Source organism: Myxocyprinus asiaticus, chromosome 42, assembly GCF_019703515.2.
Source record: "Myxocyprinus asiaticus isolate MX2 ecotype Aquarium Trade chromosome 42, UBuf_Myxa_2, whole genome shotgun sequence".
NCBI lineage: Eukaryota > Metazoa > Chordata > Actinopteri > Cypriniformes > Catostomidae > Myxocyprinus > Myxocyprinus asiaticus.
In genome coordinates this window covers 362,340-382,500 of record NC_059385.1, presented here as the reverse complement: position 1 = coordinate 382,500, position 20,161 = coordinate 362,340, and the positions used below count along the sequence as shown (strand labels likewise).

Sequence of the window (20,161 nt, the reverse complement as noted above, 5' to 3'; positions counted from 1 at the left end):
GTAATAATTACAGTATGTGTTTACAGTACACTGTGAAGCTTTAGAAGGAAGTGCAGATGAATAATTCAACAGAAGAGGAAATCTCTTTCTACAGTACTACATCAGCTCTGCTTGCTCATTTGCATAAACAGTTGAAGCTCCATCCACACTCTGTACACATGTATAAATGACTCAAACAGGTGAACCTGCAGCGAGTTTACACACTGATCAGAGGAAGAACTTAACTGAAGGTGAGTTCTGTGACTAAATCTACTGTAATGCAACAAAAGGTTTATATCATTTTATGTTCATTAGCATTTGCACACGTAAAACTTGTTTTGTTTGTAAGTGGATCTTATTCTTTTGTTCATGGAAGGAAATGGTTAGATCTTGTTTTAATCTGAAATCTGAGGCTCAAAAGTTTGAGTCCACTTTAAAAATAATTTTGAAACTTTCAAATTCATGTTAATTTTTCAATTTCAACTTTTCACTTAAATTATGATCTTAACAATATAATGTGTAATTTTAAAACTGTATTTAACCATAGAAATGAAAAATGCATTGGATATGTTTGAGAATAAGGAGTTATCATTGTTAATATTGTTACGCAGCAGAATATTTTAATTGTTTAATAAACTATCAGAATGTTTTAACAGTATATCAAAGATGAAAACATTGTGATTGACATCCACGTTTCTTCTTGCAGCTCCGCCCACATCCCTCCAGAATGGGGTTTGACACTAACAGTGAGTTGATTGACAGCAGGTCAAAGGTCAGCTTCTGCTCGGGCTCATGTCATGCAGAGCACATCCTGCAGGTGATGAACGCGTACAGACGCAGCGGGATGTTCACAGACGTGGTGTTGCAAGTGGACGGCTGCGAGTTCCCATGTCACCGCGCCGCCCTCTGCGCCACCAGCGCATTCTTCCACCGCATGTTCAACAGTCACTTCCAGGAGAGCCGGCAGGCCGTCGTCAAGCTCCAGGGAATCTCCGAGAGAGCCATGGAAAATCTCCTCAACTTCATATATGAGGGCAAACTAACGCTGGACGAGGAGAACGTGGAGAGCATCTTCCAGGCGGCCGATCAGCTGGATGTTCCGGTCCTGTCCAAAGCCTGCGTGCAGTTTCTGCAGAAATGCGTCAGTCACTCCAACTGTCTAGGCCTCATGGACTTCGCCAGCTCATACTTCCTCCAGCCGCTGCAGGAGCAGTGCCAGAACCTGCTGTACCAGGACTGTGAGGAGGTCTTCAAACACGACGAGTTCCTCAGTCTGCCCAAAGCCAGAGTGGTGGAGCTGCTGGCTTGCGAGCATCTGCAGGTGTCTGAGGAGGTTCTGGTGGCGGCCGTTCTCCGCTGGATCCATCACAAACCTGCAGAGAGAAAACAGGATATCCGGGAGCTGCTGGAGAAGCTGCGTCTTCCTCTGCTGGATCCGGCGTTCTTCACGAGCGTGTTGGAGGCCGATGATCTGGTGCAGGACTGCAGAGACTGCCGACCGCTGCTGCAGGAGGCCAGACTGTACCACGCTTACGGGCGAGAGGTCAGCTCAGAGCGCACCAAACCCAGGAGGTGAGACGAACCACTGATCTGTACCTGCACAACTCCACTTTATATTGTGCAGCTATTAAATATGAAGTGCATGAGAGCTGCAAGAGCTGTCACCCAGTTTACTTGAGGACTTTTGGCTGACAACAACAATTTACTCTTACATTTTACTCAAAAAAATAGTGCAAAATTTCAAACTAAAAGTGTGAAATACAGTACAGTCTGTGTTGGGTAAGATACTCTAAAATAGTTATCCACTACAAATCACAAATTACTTCTCTAAGTTGTAGTCAGTTTCCTTTTCTGATTATTTCATGTACAAGTAATCACCAGTGCTGGTAGATAAGTAAATGAATGTCATGTGAACTCTTTGTGCAGTCAGATTGAAGCACACAAGGTGCTCTTTGGAACATTCTCTCTCTCTGTATACTGTATATATTTTACTATAGTTAGTGAATTAAAACGAACAATGTGCTGCATCTTTGTGTGTGTGTTTCTCAGGCGTTCTGGTTGGGCAGAGATCATCTTTGTGATCGGTGGCTGTGATAAGAACGGTTTTTCTCGACTGTCTCACACAGAGAAGTTGAATCCCCTCACAGGAGACTGGCTCTCTGCCGCCACACTGCCCGGATACTCTAAATCTGAGTTTTCAGCCTGTGAACTTCAAAATGACATTTATTTATCAGGTATCACACACACGGAGTCTGTACTCGAACAACACTGTGCCAGTAAATGCAGTTTTTAATTTCACCTATGGCAGGCCGATTTAGCTTTTAATGCTTCCAGTGTTACAACACGTAACATTTGTACTAATAATCTTTCATTTTCTGTAGAGAGCTCTACAACAGTGTTTCCCAACCACTATGCCGTGGCACACAAGTGTGCCGTGCAAAATTATAAAATTCCACAAAATAAATAATTGCATGAAAAAATATATATATTTTAGGGATCCAAACTCCTCACCTTTCTGAGAAATTCACCATTTTGAAACCATAATTGGTCACTTTTGTGATTGTGAAGAGCAATGATTAATGTGTAAAAGTGACTGATATTTATAAGCATTAAGGGGCGATCACATGACTCGTGTCAGCGCTGCAGAATACATTGAAGTCTATGAAGTGACGTCACTTTACACCAAAGTGTTTTTCACACACACGTTTTTGCTTCACCAATAATGTCTTTGAGAGTACTAAGCAACAAGAAATATTTAAAAACTGTCCAAATTTGTGAAGAGACATTGAATGTCTCATCATTTCTTTTAATTAAATATTACCTTATTGTTTACGAATCAAATCAAATCAAATCAAATCACTTTTATTGTCACACAGCCATATACACAAGTGCAATGGTGTGTGAAATTCTTGGGTGCAGTTCCGATCAATATAGCAGTCGTGACAGTGATGAGACATATACCAATTTACAATAAACATCAGATTTACAACACAATTTAAACATCTGTTATACACATAATTACACTCAACAACATACAAATAATAACATACACTGTACAGTATACAATACGCACTATATAGATACACATTATTCAATAAAAATTAAAAATAAAAATATATAAAAAAAGTATATATAGTATATATAGAATGTACAGTATTGTACTGTATTGACATTCAGGCTGTCGGTTGATAGTCAGTTGTTAAGAGAGAATATAATAAAATAATAATATAATTTATGACAGTCCGGTGTGAGATTATAAGATTAATAAAGTGCAGTGCTGATGTATTTTGATCGTGGGAGATCAAGAGTTCAGAAGTCTGATTGCTTGGGGGAAGAAGCTGTCATGGAGTCGGCTGGTGCGGGTCCTGATGCTGCGATACCGCCTACCTGATGGTAGCAGTGAGAACAGCCCATGGCTCGGGTGGCTGGAGTCTCTGATGATCCTCCGAGCTTTTTTCACACACCGCCTGGTATATATTTCCTGGAGGGAGGGAAGCTCACCTCCGATGATGTGTTTGGCAGTTCGCACCACCCTTTGCAGTGCTTTGCGGTTGTGGGCGGTGCTATTGCCATACCAGGCGGAGATGCAGCCAGTCAGGATGCTCTCTACAGTGCAGGTGTAGAACCGTGTGAGGATGTGGCGGTTCATTCCAAACTTCCTCAGCCATCTCAGGAAGAAGAGGCGCTGATGAGCCTTCTTCACAACGACTTCAGTGTGGATGGACCATGTGAGTTCCTCAGTGATGTGGACACCCAGGAACTTGTCAGAGTGTGCACCTCCTCTCTGTAGGCTGTTTCATCATTGTCAGTGATCAGACCTATCACCGTCGTGTCATCAGCAAACTTAATGATGGCATTGGAGCTGTGTGTTGCCACACAGTCATGTGTGTACAGGGAATACAGGAGTGGGCTGAGAACACAGCCCTGCGGGGCTCCAGTGTTGAGGGTCAGTAATGAGGAGATGTTGCTGCCTATTCTAACCACCTGGCGTCTGCTTGACAGGAAGTCCAGGATCCAGCTGCACAGCGAGCTGTTTAAGCCCAGAGCCCGGAGTTTCTCATCTAGCTTGGAGGGCACTATGGTGTTGAATGCTGAGCTGTAGTCTACAAACAACATTCTCACATAAGTGTTCTTTTTTTCCAGGTGGGAGAGAGCAGTGTGTATTGTAGATGCAATGGCATCATCAGTGGTGCGGTTGTTGCGGTAAGCAAACTGCAGCGAGTCAAGAGAGAGAGGCAGCACAGAGCAGATGTAATCTCTGATTAGTCTCTCAAAGGGTCAGAGCAACAGGACGCCAGTCATTTGAAGCAAGTGATTTTTGATTGCTTTGGAACAGGCACAATGGTGGATGTTTTAAAGCATGTGGGGACTACAGACAAAGAGAGGGAAAGGTTGAAAATGTCCGTAAAAACACCAGCCAGCTGGTTCGCGCACGCTCTGATGACGCGGCCCGGAATGCCGTCTGGACCCGCGGCTTTGCGGATATTCACCCGTCGGAAGGATCGGATTACATCCGCTACAGAGACGGAGAGTGAACTAACCTCTGTAGCTTCAGCCGCGAGAGCTCTCTCCGCAAGGGCGGTGTTATTTCCCTCGAAACGAGCATAAAAAGTATTTAGCTCAATCCAGGAGAGAGGCAGCAGTGTTCATGGCGGAGTTTTTATTCCCTTTAAAGTCCGTGATGATGTGAATTCCCTGCCACATGCTTCTAGAGTTGGTGGTGTTAAACTGTCCTTCAATCTTGCTCCTGTACTGGCGTTTTGCAGTTCTGATTCGGAGGGCATAACTGGCTTGTTTATGCTCCTCCGCGTTCCCAGAATTAAAAGCGGAGGTCCGCACATTAAGTGCCGTGCGAACATCGCTATTAATCCAAGGTTTCTGATTCGGATAGATCCGTATTGTTCTGGTAGGAACGACGTCCTCTACGCACGTTCTGATGAAACACATTACGCTATCAGCGTAAAGCTCGATGTCGTCATCAGAGGCGGACTGGAACATCTCCCAGTCCGTGTGATCAAAACAGTCTTGTAGCGTAGAATCTGATTGGTCCGACCAGCACTGGATCGTTCTGAGGGTGGGTGCTTCCTGTTTCAGTTTCTGCCTGTAAGCGGGCAGAAGCAGAATGGAAGAGTGGTCCAATTTGCCAAATGGTGGGCGGGGGAGGGATTTGTAGCCATCCCGGAAGGGAGAGTAGCAATGGTCCAAAACCCGGTCCTCTCGTGTGTTGAAACTAATGTGCTGGTGGTATTTTGGTGCAACTGATTTGAAACTGGCTTTATTTCTTCAGTGGTTTCCTGCTCACTTATACTCCCATACAGTTCCTTGAGTGCCCAGTCTGTGTCGGCTTGTGGCGGGATGTACACAGCAGTGATAATGACCGCTGTGAATTCCCTCGGTAGCCAGAATGGTCGACACAAAAGCATGAGAAATTCCAGATCAGGAGAGCAGAAAGACTTGATAGAATGTACGTTCCTCTGATCACACCAGGATTTGTTGATCATAAAACATACACCACCTCCTCTGCTTTTACCTGAGAGGTCTTTCGCTCTGTCCGCTCGGTGCACGGAGAACCCCGCGGGTTCAATGGCTGAGTCTGGAATCTCCGCAGACATCCAAGTTTCCGTAAGGCAGATAATGCAGCAGTCCCTTGTATCTCGTTGGAAAGAGATCCGCGCTTTCAGCTCGCAGAGCTTGTTATCCAGAGACTGAACATTTGCCAGAAGAATAGTGGGTAGCGGGGGTCGATTTGCACCACGTCTTACTCTGATGAGAACGCCGGCTCTGTTTCCCCTTTTCCTTTTGCGTTTCCGCGGCCGTGCTGCCCAGACAAAGGGCTCCGCTTGCGTGTTTGTAAACAGCGGGTCGGCATTGAGAAATTTGAAGTCTGGTTTACAGTGTGAAATTGCTGAACCAATGTCCAAAAGTGTTTGTCTGTCGTAGACAATAAGGCAGACAACATCCAAGACAAAAAACATAAGAATTGTGAACAAAACAAACAAAACATTGCTATGTTGTGTCGGAGTTCGCAAAGCAGCAGCCATACTCGGCGCCATCTTGAGTCATTGAACTCATTAAATGTCTTTTTGGATGAAAAATAATGCTCAGACTGAAGGAAGACAATAGATCTGCTTAAACACTATAAAGTTTCATGGTAGATTTCGGTCATGAACGACTCAAAATGATTCACTGACTCGCTCATAGCGCATAAGATGCTCATTTGTCGACACCTAGTGACATTTCCAGAAGGAAATAAAAATGCTGGGAACATTAAAAGATAATTTGACCTTCCATAGTTCACCTACATTTCTTGTTTTGTGTGTCATGTTTCTTTCTGTTGCTGAATGTGAGAATGTGTTTGATTATTCAGTTAAACTCTGAACTGTTGTTGTTGTTTGTAAAATAAGCAGCATCATTGTTTCACTGTTACATTATCAGCTTCATGACATCATGTTTTCACATGTGATTCCAGAGAATTTTATCACACAGATGGGAAAACAATCCCAAACTCTGTTTAGAGAACGAGACAGAAAGACGTCAAAACCAGTCCATATTGATATATCTGTAAATCAATATATTTCAACGTTAGATTCAGTATTTCAGATTTAAGATCGCATTACAGATATCTGAAATTAACACTGCCACTAGTGAAGCCAAATTACAGATATAAAAAATTTGCATTTTTACTTGTTGTAATTCAGTTGTTGATATCAGTAATGGACATTTGCAATAGTAACAATGCAATTATTGATATAAAAAATAGTCATTTAGAAGTACGTGGCTGATATGTGAAATTGGAAATCAACTAGTAAGTAATTAATCATAGATATCTGTAATTGCTTTTTAAACGAGTGAATGACAAATTGTGAAATTCTAATAGTGAAAATGCAGTTACAGATATTGAAAATTTTGTTTTTTGCTTGTTGAAATTCCTTTTTTTTTATATATCAAGAATGGATATTTCTGCAAGTTATGGCATTATTATTGATGTCAAGAATTTACGTTTTTATTAGTGCAAATGTAAATACTGATATCAATTAACATTTTCACTAGTTGTAATTCTATTGCTTATATCAAGAATTAAGATTTTAACAAGTGAAAATAGTGAAAATTTGATATCCTGCACATGATTAAATGTTGAAACAGCTTGTGATGAATCTTATATAATATAATCCAGGAATGGGGGTCTGGGTATCTCAGCGAGTATTGACGCTGACTGTCACACCTGGAGTCGTGAGTTTGTGATCCAAGGTGTGCTGAGTGACTCCAGCCAGGTCTCCTAAGCAACCAAACTGGCCCAGTTGCTAGGGAGGTTAGAGTCACATGGGGTAACCTCCTCGTGGTCGCTATAATGTGGTTCTTGCTCTCGGTGGGGTGCGTGGTGAGTTGAGCTTGGATGCCGTGGAGAATAGCGTGAAGTCTCCACACGCGCTATGTCTCCATGGTAACGCGCTCAACAAGTCACGTGATAAGATGTGTGGGTTGACGGTCTCAGACGCGGAGGCAACTGAGATTCATCCTCCGCCACCCGGATTGATGTATATATAAAATCCAGGGACCAAAAACAAAATGTATTTCATTTCGGTTTGTTAGGAGCAGAAACTGTATTGTTTCTGTTCTGGTTCTGGCATTCCGCTGCCTCATTTCCAAATGGTAACCGGTTAGAACGAAATTTGTTAATAGAAATGGTTAATTACATTCTTTTTAAAATGTTAACGGTGGGTGATATACCAATATTGCAGTGTTTCCAGATCTCACAAGGGAATCAAGCAACCTGTTTTAGAAAAACAAGCTCAAAATTAGGGACTTGCCTCAAACAAAATAAGCAAAAATAAGCGATTAAATTTGTTCCCATGTGTTTGAATTTTCATGATAGAACTTATAACAACCATAGTATACAGTAGCCTACATAAAGTAACATCTTTTCAATAAATGTTTTCTTAATATTACAGTTTTTCTCGATTGCTTAAACACTATAACCAGGCTTTTGAACTAAAATTTCAAAACCATAACACCATTTATCTAAAAGCACACCCATTTCCCTAAACTATAAACACTATTCCCGTTTTGACACGAGTCAGATTTGTTGAACTGTCACTGCAAAACTCTACATAAAAATTCCTTCATTTCTCATTGCCTACACCATGTGGTCATTTAGAAAGCACTAGCATTCAGTATTGTTCACTCAAGTCAGCACAGCTTGAGCTCAGTTAGCACACAGTTACCCAGGTGGAAACACTAAGAGTCAAAATTGATCACACACCAATCAGAACCTTCAATAGATAGATAAAAGGGCCCGAGTCAGTTCATTCAGTTTTGGAACAATGGATCCAGAGAGACATGAAGGTAGAGGTCGAGGAGACCGGAGAGGAGGAGGAGGAGGAAGAGCAGTAGGGAGTGGAGGAAGAGGTGAAGGAAGAGGAAGAGGAGGAAGAGGAACATAATTGGCCAACGGGCTATTGTGAATGTCCCTGGCCAGCGAGGAGGGAACGTCACTATGTGCATGGCCATCAGCCAACGAGGGGTACTCCACCGCCGTGCCATTCTTGGACCCTATAACACTATGCTCCTCCTTGGTTTCCTTGATGGTCTAAGAGAGCGTGTGTTCCAGCTTAACCAGAGGGAGCCGGCACAACCAGAGCAGCCTCGCTACATTGTTGTTTGGGATAACGTCAGCTTCCATCGTGCTGCTCTGGTTCGTGACTGGTTTACTAATAACCCGAGGTTTTCCAACATCTTTCTGCCTGCATACTCTCCCTTTCTAAACCCGATAGAGGAGTTTTTTTGGCATGGCGGTGGAAAGTGTATGACCAAGAACCTCACATCTGTGTTCACCTCCTCCAGACATTTCAGTTTATGCACACAGCGGACATTTAACTCGCTTTTAGCGCCACACAGTGGACATTTCACTTGCTTTTAGCGGCACACAGTGGACATTTCACATGCTTTTAGCGGCACACAGTGGACATTTCACTTGCTTTTAGCGGCACACAGTGGACATTTCACTTGCTTTTAGCGGCACACAGTGGACATTTCACTTGCTTTTAGCGGCACACAGTGGACATTTCACTCACTTTTAGCGCCACACAGCAGACATTTCACTCGCTTTTAGCGCCACACAGAGGACATTTCACTCGCTTATAGTGCCACACAGCGGACATTTCACTCGCTTATAGCACCACACAGCGGACATTTCACTCGCTTATAGAGCCACACAGTGGACATTTCACTCGCTTATAGCACCACAGAGTGGACATATCACTCGCTTATAGCGCCACACAGTGGACATTTCACTCGCTTATAGCGCCACACAGTGGACATCTCACTCGCTTATAGAGCCACACAGTGGACATTTCACTCGCTTATAGAGCCACACAGTGGACATTTCACTCGCTTTTAGCGCCACACAGTGGACATCTCACTCGCTTATAGCGCCACAGAGTGGACATTTCACTCGCTTATTGCGCCACACAGTGGACATTTCACTCGCTTATAGCGCCACACAGTGGACATTTCACTCGCTTTTAGCGCCACACAGTGGACATTTCACTCGCTTATAGAGCCACACAATGGACATTTCACTCGCTTTTAGCGCCACACAGTGGACATCTCACTCGCTTTTAGCGCCACACAGTGGACATTTCACACACTTATAGCGCCACACAGTGGACATTTCACTCGTGTTTAGCGCCACACAGTGGACATTTCACTCGCTTTTAGCGCCACACAGTGGACATCTCACTCGCTTATAGCGCCACAGAGTGGACATCTCACTCGCTTTTAGCGCCACACAGTGGACATCTCACTCGCTTATAGTGCCACACAGTGGACATCTCACTCGCTTATAGCGCCACACAGTGGACATTTCACTCGCTTATAGCGCCACACAGTGGACATTTCACTCGTGTTTAGCGCCACACAGTGGACATTTCACTCGCTTATAGCGCCACACAGTGGACATTTCACTCGTGTTTAGCACCACACAGTGGACATTTCACTCGCTTATAGCGCCACACAGTGGACATTTCACTCGCTTATAGTGCCACACAGTGGACATTTCACTCGTTTATAGCGCCACACAGTGGACATTTCACTCGCGTTTAGCGCCACACAGTGGATATTTCACTCGCTTTTATCGCCACACAGTGGACATTTCACTCGCTTATTGCACCACACAGTGGACATTTCACTCGCTTATAGCGCCACACAGTGGACATTTCACTCGCTTATAGCACCACACAGTGGACATTTCACTCGTGTTTAGCGCCACACAGTGGACATTTCACTCGCTTATAGCGCCACACAGTGGACATTTCACTCGTGTTTAGCACCACACAGTGGACATTTCACTCGCTTATAGCGCCACACAGTGGACATTTCACTCGCTTATAGTGCCACACAGTGGACATTTCACTCGTTTATAGCACCACACAGTGGACATTTCACTCGCGTTTAGCGCCACACAGTGGATATTTCACTCGCTTTTATCGCCACACAGTGGACATTTCACGCGCTTATAGCGCCACACAGTGGACATTTCACTCGCTTACAGCACCACACAGTGGACATTTCACTCGCTTATAGCGCCACACAGTGGACATTTCATTATCGATTAGTTGGATATATGCAGCCTGCACTGATAGAGGAGTTTTTTTCGGCATGGCGGTGGAAAGTGTATGACCAAGAACCTCACATCCGTGTTCACCAGGCCATGGAAGAAGCTTGTGATGTTGATGAGATTCTCTGGCCTGTCCCAGACCAAAGACGGGATGCTGGGGCAGAATAATTTTAATTGTTGTTTGGTGTATTGTACTGTACAATACATTAAGGAATAAAAATGTGCAAATGTATACATTTGTGTCATTTGTTGTATTCATCGTTTGAAAAGGTTTTTGAGGGGGAGAACCACAAGCAACATAACTTATTACTGGTTTTTGTAGTATTGTTTTGAATTTATCTCACCAGTGTGTAAGACTATGTTGTAGTGTGTGTGTTTTTCAGGGCTTGTGTGTCATGTCTGAGGGCAAAGTTTGGTTTTTCAGCAAGACTGAATGGTTTTGAATGGAGAGCTTCATTTTGACCTGAAAATAGGAAGTTTGGGGAATTGGGTGAGAAGTTATGGATTTGTGTTTAGAGTTTCGAGAAAAGGAGGCATCATTTCAAGAAATGTGTTTAAGCAATCGAGAAAAACTGTAAATGTATCCCCAAAAATATTTAAAATATTCATTTGGCCACCTAAAATCAATTAATTGCTTAAATCTCTCTCTCCTGCATGCATGCACACACTGTGTGGGTGTATTTGAACTAAACTCCTTTTGCAGGCCGAATTAATTTTTGTATATATATATATATATATATATATATATATATATAATTTTATCCCCCTTTTCGTGGAATGCCCAATTCCCACTACTTAGTAGGTCCTCATGGTGGCGCGCCTCAATCCAGGTGGCGGAGGACGAGACTCAGTTGCCTCCTCGTCTGAGACCGTCAATCTGCGCATCTTATCACGTGACTCGTTGTGCATGACACCGCAGAGACTCACAGCATGTGGAGGCTCATGCTACTCTCCGTGATCCACACACAACTTACCACGCACCCCATTGAGAGCGAGAACCACTATTCACGACCACGAGGAGGTTACCCCATGTGACTCTACCCTCCCTAGCAACCGGGACAATTTGGTTGCATAGGAGACCTGGCTGGAGTCACTCAGCACGCCCTGGATTGAACTCGTGACTCCAGGTGTGATAGTCAGCATCAATACTCGCTGAGATACCCAGACCCTAGGCTGAATGATTTTTATTTTTATAACATTGGGTTTAAACCAGTGGTTTCCTTCAGAATCAAAGCGCATGCTTATATTCTACTAAAGAGAGAAAAGCCTTATTTTTTTGGGCAACAGGAAGTGGTGTAATTCCTCAAATTTACTGTGATAAACCCTTTGGTCTTTGGTCTCATTAAAAATATTATTGGGACAAAATTAAGTTTCTCTCCGGAGCAATTGAAAATAATTTAGTTCCCGTTTTCAGTTACGTTCTGCAAAATGTATTGCTCTTTCTCAGTTTTACTTTTCAATACTTGAGCTGTTTTTAGTCCCTGATATAATCTATAATCTTCAATTATATTCACGTTTAATGCTGAAGGAGTAAGATTACTGACAGATAACCGCTCATTTTACGCAGATTAATGCTGATTTTGATGTGTGTTTGTACTGATGTTTTAAAGGGTGCCTGTCTGTCTGTTTGTGCCACGTCTTCTCATGTGATGGTGTGTGTTCGCAGGTGGGCAGCTGAACAACACGGACGTGTGGTGTTTCATGTCTCGTCTCAATCAGTGGGTGCGTGTGTGCGGACTCAACAGAGGCAGATGGAGACACAAGATGACTTCCATGTGTGGAAAAGTGAGACTCATTTTACCCTGTTTTACTCCGTTTACCTTCAGTTCACCCAGAAATGAACAGTCTGTCATCATTTACTCATCCTCATGTCGTTCCAAGCCTGCATGACTTTCTTTCATCTCAGGCAGAATATTCGCCCTTCACTTGCATTGCATCTTTTTTCCCATACAATGAATCTCTAATTTCTTTGTGTGTGTTGTTGTAGTTGTATGTAGTTGGCGGTTACAACGGTCGTGAGCGCTTGTCTAGCGTGGAGTGCTACAGTCCCCATGACAACACGTGGAAGAGCGTTGCTGATCTCTTACTTCCTGTCACTTCTGCTGCCGCCACCAGCTGCTGTGGGAAACTCTACGTTATTGGAGGAGCCGTGAGTGATGTCACCAACACTAACAAGGTATAAAATCTAACCTAATCTAGTTTAACATTGTTAAAACTCATCATGACAGATAAAGATTCTGCTTCACTGCATTCAGGAATTTGTTTGTTAATATAATATTAATAAATATTTATGGGGGGTCTGGGTATCTCAGCGAGTACTGACGCTGACTATCACCCCTGGAGTCGCGAGTTTGAATCCAAGGCGTGCTGAGTGACTCCAGTCAGGTCTCCTAAGCAACCAAATTGGCCTGGTTGCTAGGGAGGGTAGAGTCACATGGGGTAACCTCCTCATGGTCGCGATTAGTGGTTCTTGCTCTCAATGGGGCGTGTGGTAAGTTGTGTGTGGATCGTGGAGAGTAGCATGAGCCTCCACATGCTGTGAGTCTCCGCGGTGTCATGCACAACAAGTCACGTGATAAGATGCACGGATTGATGGTCTCAGAAGCGGAGGCAACTGAGACTTGTCCTCCGCCACACGGATTGAGGTGAGTAACCGCACCACCACGAGGACCTGCTAAGTAGTGGGAATTGGGCATTCCAAATTGGGAGAAAAGGGGATCAAATAAAAAGAAATAATAATAAATACATTTTTATCAAACTTTTTATACATAATAAATATTATAAATATTTTATTCATCTTAATGAAAATATTAATAGTGAAACTATATTTAAAACGATTAATAAAACATGTCGAGTTATTTTTATTTGTATAGCACTTTTATCAACACAAATTGTTTCAAAGCAGCTTTACAGAAGATCATGCTGTAATGTCTGTAATTACAGTTAACTAACTCCCATTAGAAAATAAATATAGTGCAATCAATCAGTCAATAATTCTGTCTAATCTAACGTTTCTTCACTGGAAAAAAAATATTATTCTTGCTCAGTATTTCTGTCCTGTTTTGACAAAATAACATTAGATATAAGTCTCATTTTAAGCTTAAATCCTACAAAATTTTGTGAGGTTTCACATGAGTGTGATAAAATCACCAAAGTTTAACAGCGTCATGGCAATGAAGTTGCCAAATTGTTTATATCTTTCCACATGTTAACACACGTATTGTTTATGTGTCTGGCTAAGGAATGTCACCTTGTTGTACCAACACAAAAAGGCACCAAAACACTTTCCCGGACTTTCAGCTTCATCATACCACGTTGGTGGAACGAACTTCCCAACTCCATCCGTGAAGCTGACTCACTCTCTGTCTTCAAAAAACGACTAAAAACACATCTTTTCCATGAGCACTTAACCAGTCATTAAAAAATAAATAAAATAAATAAATAAAAAAATTTCTGTTGCACTTTATTCTGTTTTGAATACTATTATGATGCTAGTGATACTTTGTAATACAGCACTTTTCATACCACTGTCTCCTAAGATGATTCGCTTATGTTTTCCTCTTTTGTAAGTCGCTTTGGATAAAAGCGTCTGCCAAATTAATAAATGTAAATGTAAATGTCTTGTGTCTCTACTTTTGAAACAGTGAGTATTTTAACATGTTTATCACACACACGGAGTCTGTACTCGAACAACAATTTGCCAGTAAATTAATGCAGTTTTTAATTTCACCTATGGCAGGCCGATTTAGCTTTTAATGCTCCCAGTGTCACTTGTTGGATTGCATTTGTGCTAATAATCTTTCATTTTCTGTAGAGAGCTCAAGTTATTTTCTTCTAGTAAGAATTCCTATAACAGAGCTTTCTGTTTGTATTTTTACTAGTAAAAACTTCAAATAAAGAGATCTGCAATTGATTTATTTACTAGTAAGAATTATACTTACAGAGTTCTGCAATTAAACATACTGTAACTATAATGCAATATTTTTCTAGTGACAATTTAATTAGAGAGCTCTCTTATTAGAATTCTTACTGATAAATATTCAATTGTAGAGCTCTGTAATTTGGATTTTTACCAATAAAAATACTGGGAACATAAAAAGATAATTTGACTTTCCATCATTCACCTACAGTTCTTGTGTCTATACTTTTGAAACAGTGAGTATTTTAACATTTACGGATTGGCCTCATTGATTTCCATTGTAAGTGTCTCACTGGAATTTACCTCGAATAAACTTTTTGTGGGAATCAACATTATGCCACAAATGCTGACAATTGAGCTGAACTTGTGTTGAACCCGGAATATTCCTTTAATACAATTCTTATGTCATTCTGCTTCTCAAGTGACTGTAAATTGTTTAAAGGATATTTTGAGATGTTTTATAGTTGCTCTGCTCTGGTGTTGTTGTCGAGCTGATGAACATGTTTCAGCTCATGTCTCACAGCAGTCGTGACAGCAGCTGTCTGTGATGTTTATCCTCTGGTCATCAGAGGTCTTCAAAGAGTGTTGTTGTTCTGGAGAATCTGATAATGATCTGTTGTGTGTTAGGTTCAGTGTTATGATCCAGTGAGTGAGCGTTGGGTGTTTGTGTCGTCATGTCCGTTCTCTCAGCGCTCCATCAGTGCCGTCTCTCTCAATGGCTGTATTTACGTCGCCGGTGGTCTGCTGGACAACATCTTCTGTTACACACCGAGTGAAGACTCGTGGAGTAAAGCTGGCACGCTTCCCATCAGACTGGTGCGAATCAACTCATTTATCCTCAATACTGTAATGAATTCAGCTGATAGTTGTGTATTTACTAGTGGATCAATAACACATAAAGATATCTGAGATGAACAAAACACCTTTTAAAAATGTCATTTTCAGACTAGATTTCATAGACATGTTTTTGAAAAATCTTTTCACCATTTTCAACAAAATTTTTATAAAATGCCTCTAAAAGAAATTCATATATTCAGGGTTATTCAGGATCATTTTGATTCAGATTGATTTGCTAATGAATCATTTAGGCCATTTTGTGAACTGTTTTGAGTAATTGATTGAGTCATAAGATTGATTCACTGACAAATTCACTGTTGCTTGCATGCAAGTTTTACTCAACACAAGTGTAATATCTAACTCTTGAGTATTTTAGAGCATAAAAAACCCCTGAAAAACATATACTGTATGTTCACTATAAAAATTCTGACTTTTGAGATTTTATAAATTTCTATGACACCCCAATACATTCACAGTTACAACTAATTAATGCTGTTCCTCCACAAATACAGCTTTACATTTGATTGCAATAGAGTGCAACAGTCAATAAACCTTTAAAAACAGACCTACCGTGAGCTCTGATGTTGTTAATCGATGGTATTTGCTTCTGTTGAAACATCAGTCCACTTTATTTCAAATTCATTGTTTAAAAATCATGTTTAACCTCTTAAACTCTCTGTTGGGAGGTGCTATATGGCAAGCCGTTTTATCACTTAAAACACTTAAGTCCCTGGATGCATAAGTTACATTTACATTTATGCATTTGGCAGACACTTTTATCCAAAGTGACTTACAGTGCCCTTATTACAGGGACAATCCCCCTGGAGCAACCTGGAGTTAAGTGCCTTGCTCAAGGACACAATGGTGGTGGCTGTGGGGATTGAACCGGCAACCTACCAGTTATATGCTTTAGCCCACTACGCCACCACCACTCAAGTTAGGCATATGTGGTATCATTTGAAGGCTAAGAATCTCAACTTTGCAGAGAACCCCATCACTTTTGCATTTAGTTACATAAAATAACAAAATAAGGCCTGAAAACATTTGTGTCGCAAATTGACCCCACCCAGAGGTTACATTGTAGATATTTAAAAATGAATATAAAAGTCCTTCACTTAAATAGACAAGTCATATATCAAATGAAAGCTCTCATTCTCAGGAAGGAGACTGTACAGTTTATTTTGTTGCCATAATACCAAAGTTTGAATTATTTTGAAAAATATCACAAAGTGAAATTTTCTTTTGCAAACGTCTCTTTTCTGTGCTGACCACTGATCTGTAAGCCCCAAATAGCATTAAACTTTATATCAAACCTTACCTTGGGTTGTTAGCTTTAAAATGAGTTAAAGAAATTACTTGTTTGTGAGCATGCTTGGATGAATAATCCAATGTTGTGTCAAAAAAACAAACAAATCATCAGCAAAATATGTTCCCATCCATAGAAGTTTTTCAATGACACCTACAGGGATTTTAAACAACTTAGAAGCCAAGATATTCAACACAACAGTGTGGAAGCTCTCAGCACTTGTCTATGGGTGAGGGCTGAAATGTGTTAGAGCTCCACTTATATTTCAGATCAATATAATGTGATGGAAGATGACAGAGGAAAAATGATTTTTTCTAGTACTTGCTGCCATTCAGTGGAATAAAATCAGAGTTTTTAGAGGACACAGAACTGAAATGGCATGCTTTTAAACTTTAGACATATAAAAAGATTTATAGAAATTATGTTTATCATAAAATTGTAAATATATACAATGTTATTTATTAATTATTGCAATCATTTCTTAAAATGTAGGGGGTTATCTGTAAAATGAGAAAATGTTTAGGAAATTAGTCCACATACACTATATTGCCAAAAGTATTCGCTCACCTGCCTTTAGACGCATATGAACTTAAGTGACATCCCATTCTTAATCCATAGGGTTTAATATGAGGTCGGCCCACCCTTTGCAGCTATAATAGCTTCAACTCTTCTGGGAAGGCTTTCCACAAGGTTTAGGAGAGTGTTTATGGGAATTTTTGACCATTCTTCCAGAAGTGCATTTGTGAGGTCAGACACTGATGTTGGACGAGAAGGCCTGGCTCGCAGTCTTCGCTCTAATTCATCCCAAAGGTGCTCTATCGGGTTGAGGGCAGGACTCTGTGCAGGCCAGTCAAGTTCTTCCACACCAAACTCGCTCATCCATGTCTTTATGGACCTTGCTTTGTGCACTGGTGCGCAGTCATGTTGGAACAGGAAGGGGCCATCCCCAAACTGTTCCCACAAAGTTGGGAGCATGGAATTGTCCAAAATCTCTTGGTATGCTGAAGCATTCAGAGTTCCTTTCACTGGAACTAAGGGGCCAAGCCCAGCTCCTGAAAAACAACCCCACACCATAATCCCTCCTCCACCAAACTTCACAGTTGGCACAATGCAGTCAGACAAGTACCGTTCTCCTGGCAACCGCCAAACCCAGACTCGTCCATCAGATTGCCAGATGGAGAAGCGTGATTCGTCACTCCAGAGAACGTGTCTCCACTGCTCTAGAGTCCAGTGTCGGCGTGCTTTACATCACTGCATCCGACGCTTTGCATTGCACTTGGTGATGTATGGCTTGGATGCAGCTGCTCGGCCATGGAAACCCATTCCATGAAGCTCTCTACGCACTGTTCTTGAGCTAATCTGAAGGCCACATGAACTTTGGAGGTCTGTAGCGATTGACTCTGCAGAAAGTTGGCGACCTCTGCGCACTATGCGCCTCAGCATCCGCTGACCCCGCTCTGTCATTTTACGTGGCCTACCACTTCGTGGCTGAGTTGCTGTCATTCCCAATCGCTTCCACTTTGTTATAATACCACTGACAGTTGACTGTGGAATGTTTAGTAGTGAGGAAATTTCACGACTGGACTTGTTGCACAGGTGGCATCCTATCACAGTACCACGCTGGAATTCACTGAGCTCCTGAGAGCGGCCCATTCTTTCACAAATGTTTGTAGAAGCAGTCTGCATGCCTAGGTGCTTCATTTTATACACCTGTGGCCATGGAAGTGATTGGAACACCTGAATTCAATTATTTGGATGGGTGAGCGAATACTTTTGGCAATATAGTGTATGTGTGAACAGGGAGATTTTAAATTTGTGTGTGAAAAATTTCAGGCAGCAGCCAAAAACTCCTGCAGAGCGTAAGAGGTTAATTGTACAATTACTAGTGAAGAAATACAGTACCCATAATCCTGAAGAGAGATCCACCAATCAGACAATATTTAGCAATAAAATTTAAACGTATTGTTTCTATACTTCAAATCAATAGTTGTATATTTTTTAATATAACTTTTAATTTGATTACGTCATTCACAACGCTTCATGGGATTGTAGTTAATTCCCTCATTATAGACGTTATAGTCTTGTATCTTTGTATTTTTATATGATTTTTTTTTGCTTCAAATCACAGTTTGTAATGTTGTGATTCACCTCGGAGCTGGTTGGTTCGGTTAATTACTTACAACTCTTTTATGAAGGTTTTTATGATATCACTATGGAAGAAATGCTTCCAGAAACAAGACAGCTGAAAAGTGTGTGGGCACTGTTGCGCTCTATTGCTACTTATTGCTCTAAGTAAATGTTTTACCATGCAAATTGCCAATATGTGTGTATGTGTGTATGTGTGTGTGTGTTTGTGTTTGTGTGTGTTTGTGTGTGTGTGTGTGTGTGTGTGTGTGTGTGTGTTTCAGGAGGGCTGTGGACTGACTGTGTGTAATGGGAAGGTTTATGTTGTCGGTGGGCGTGACGAGTGTTTAGTCGCTGTTGACCGGATCTGGGCGTTTGACCCGTTGAACGGTAAACTGACAGAAGAGAAATCGCTGTTGCGCTGCCTCAGTTACCACGGCTGTGTCACTGTACTTCAGCGTCTCTGATCCACAACAGCCAATCTATCAGACAATGATACAGGACAGCCAAGCAGAGCACCTCAAAAAGAAAGAAGCCAATCAAAAAAAGACCTTCATCAATATTGCTTATTTCATCATTCAGACCCTCGACACAATCATCAGCTTTACAAGAGACACAAGTGTTATTTCATCCACACCAGTGTCAGAAATTAACCATGACTCTGCACAAAAATGGCACTCTTTTTTATCCAGTATATATTATTAAATCCAGTATATAAATACTATATTCTAGGCATATCTAGTTTTAGATCTAGAGTTTAGTATATGTTTGAAGTATTTGACAAATGGATGTCATGCAGATTAAAAAAGGTAAAGATTCCACTGAGTACAAAATTCAGATACAAACAACTTCTTCCACATTAACTGCACCAGCTCGTTTCTGCTCATCAAACAGTATTCATGATGAGGAAGTTTATAAATGGCAAAGTTCCTTTTACACGAGCAAGCTCTTATTACAAGTGTAAGATAATCATCTCAGAGTTGAATGTAAATGATTCAACAGGAATCTGGTGTAACTAGATAAAACTGTGGCTTTCTAAGTCTTTTCTGTCATGATGAGTGACATCATCACCTTTTTCTTATGAGATTCTGTCACATTCCATAGCGCTTGTAATAGTTTTCCAGAATAATCTCTCTTGAAAGACTAAATATTTCTGAGAAAAACACGTGGAGTTTGAACTGCTCCAATGTGTTCTCTGTTGCAGGAGTTTTCAAACTTTTTAATGCCAGGGACCCCCAAATATTATAAAATAATAATCAGCTGTTACATTACATTTTACGACACGCAAGCATTTCTGTTTATGGATGTGAAATCTATAATGCACACAAATGGAAATCCCAATGTGAATGTGAATCATTTTGTACTATGAAACATTGTTTTG

At 41.4% G+C, this 20,161-nt stretch overlaps 2 protein-coding genes across 9 annotated transcripts in view; one reads left to right on the top strand and one right to left on the bottom strand.

The window, feature by feature from the left end:
* LOC127433095 (ATP-sensitive inward rectifier potassium channel 15-like) overlaps positions 1-20,161 on the bottom strand; it is a 344,355-nt gene that overhangs the window by 171,341 nt on the left and 152,853 nt on the right. The gene's annotated exons all lie outside the window — the stretch shown is intronic.
* Positions 1-20,161, top strand: part of LOC127433078 (kelch-like protein 24) — a 27,522-nt gene extending 7,361 nt beyond the window's left edge. The window contains exons 3-9 of the mRNA XM_051684730.1: positions 27-230; positions 686-1,551; positions 2,029-2,213; positions 12,261-12,379; positions 12,582-12,770; positions 15,141-15,329; positions 19,065-20,161. Coding sequence (XP_051540690.1) covers positions 707-1,551; positions 2,029-2,213; positions 12,261-12,379; positions 12,582-12,770; positions 15,141-15,329; positions 19,065-19,247 — 1,710 coding nt within the window. The 5' untranslated portion in view covers positions 27-230; positions 686-706 and the 3' untranslated portion in view covers positions 19,248-20,161. The remainder of the gene's footprint in view (positions 1-26; positions 231-685; positions 1,552-2,028; positions 2,214-12,260; positions 12,380-12,581; positions 12,771-15,140; positions 15,330-19,064) is intronic.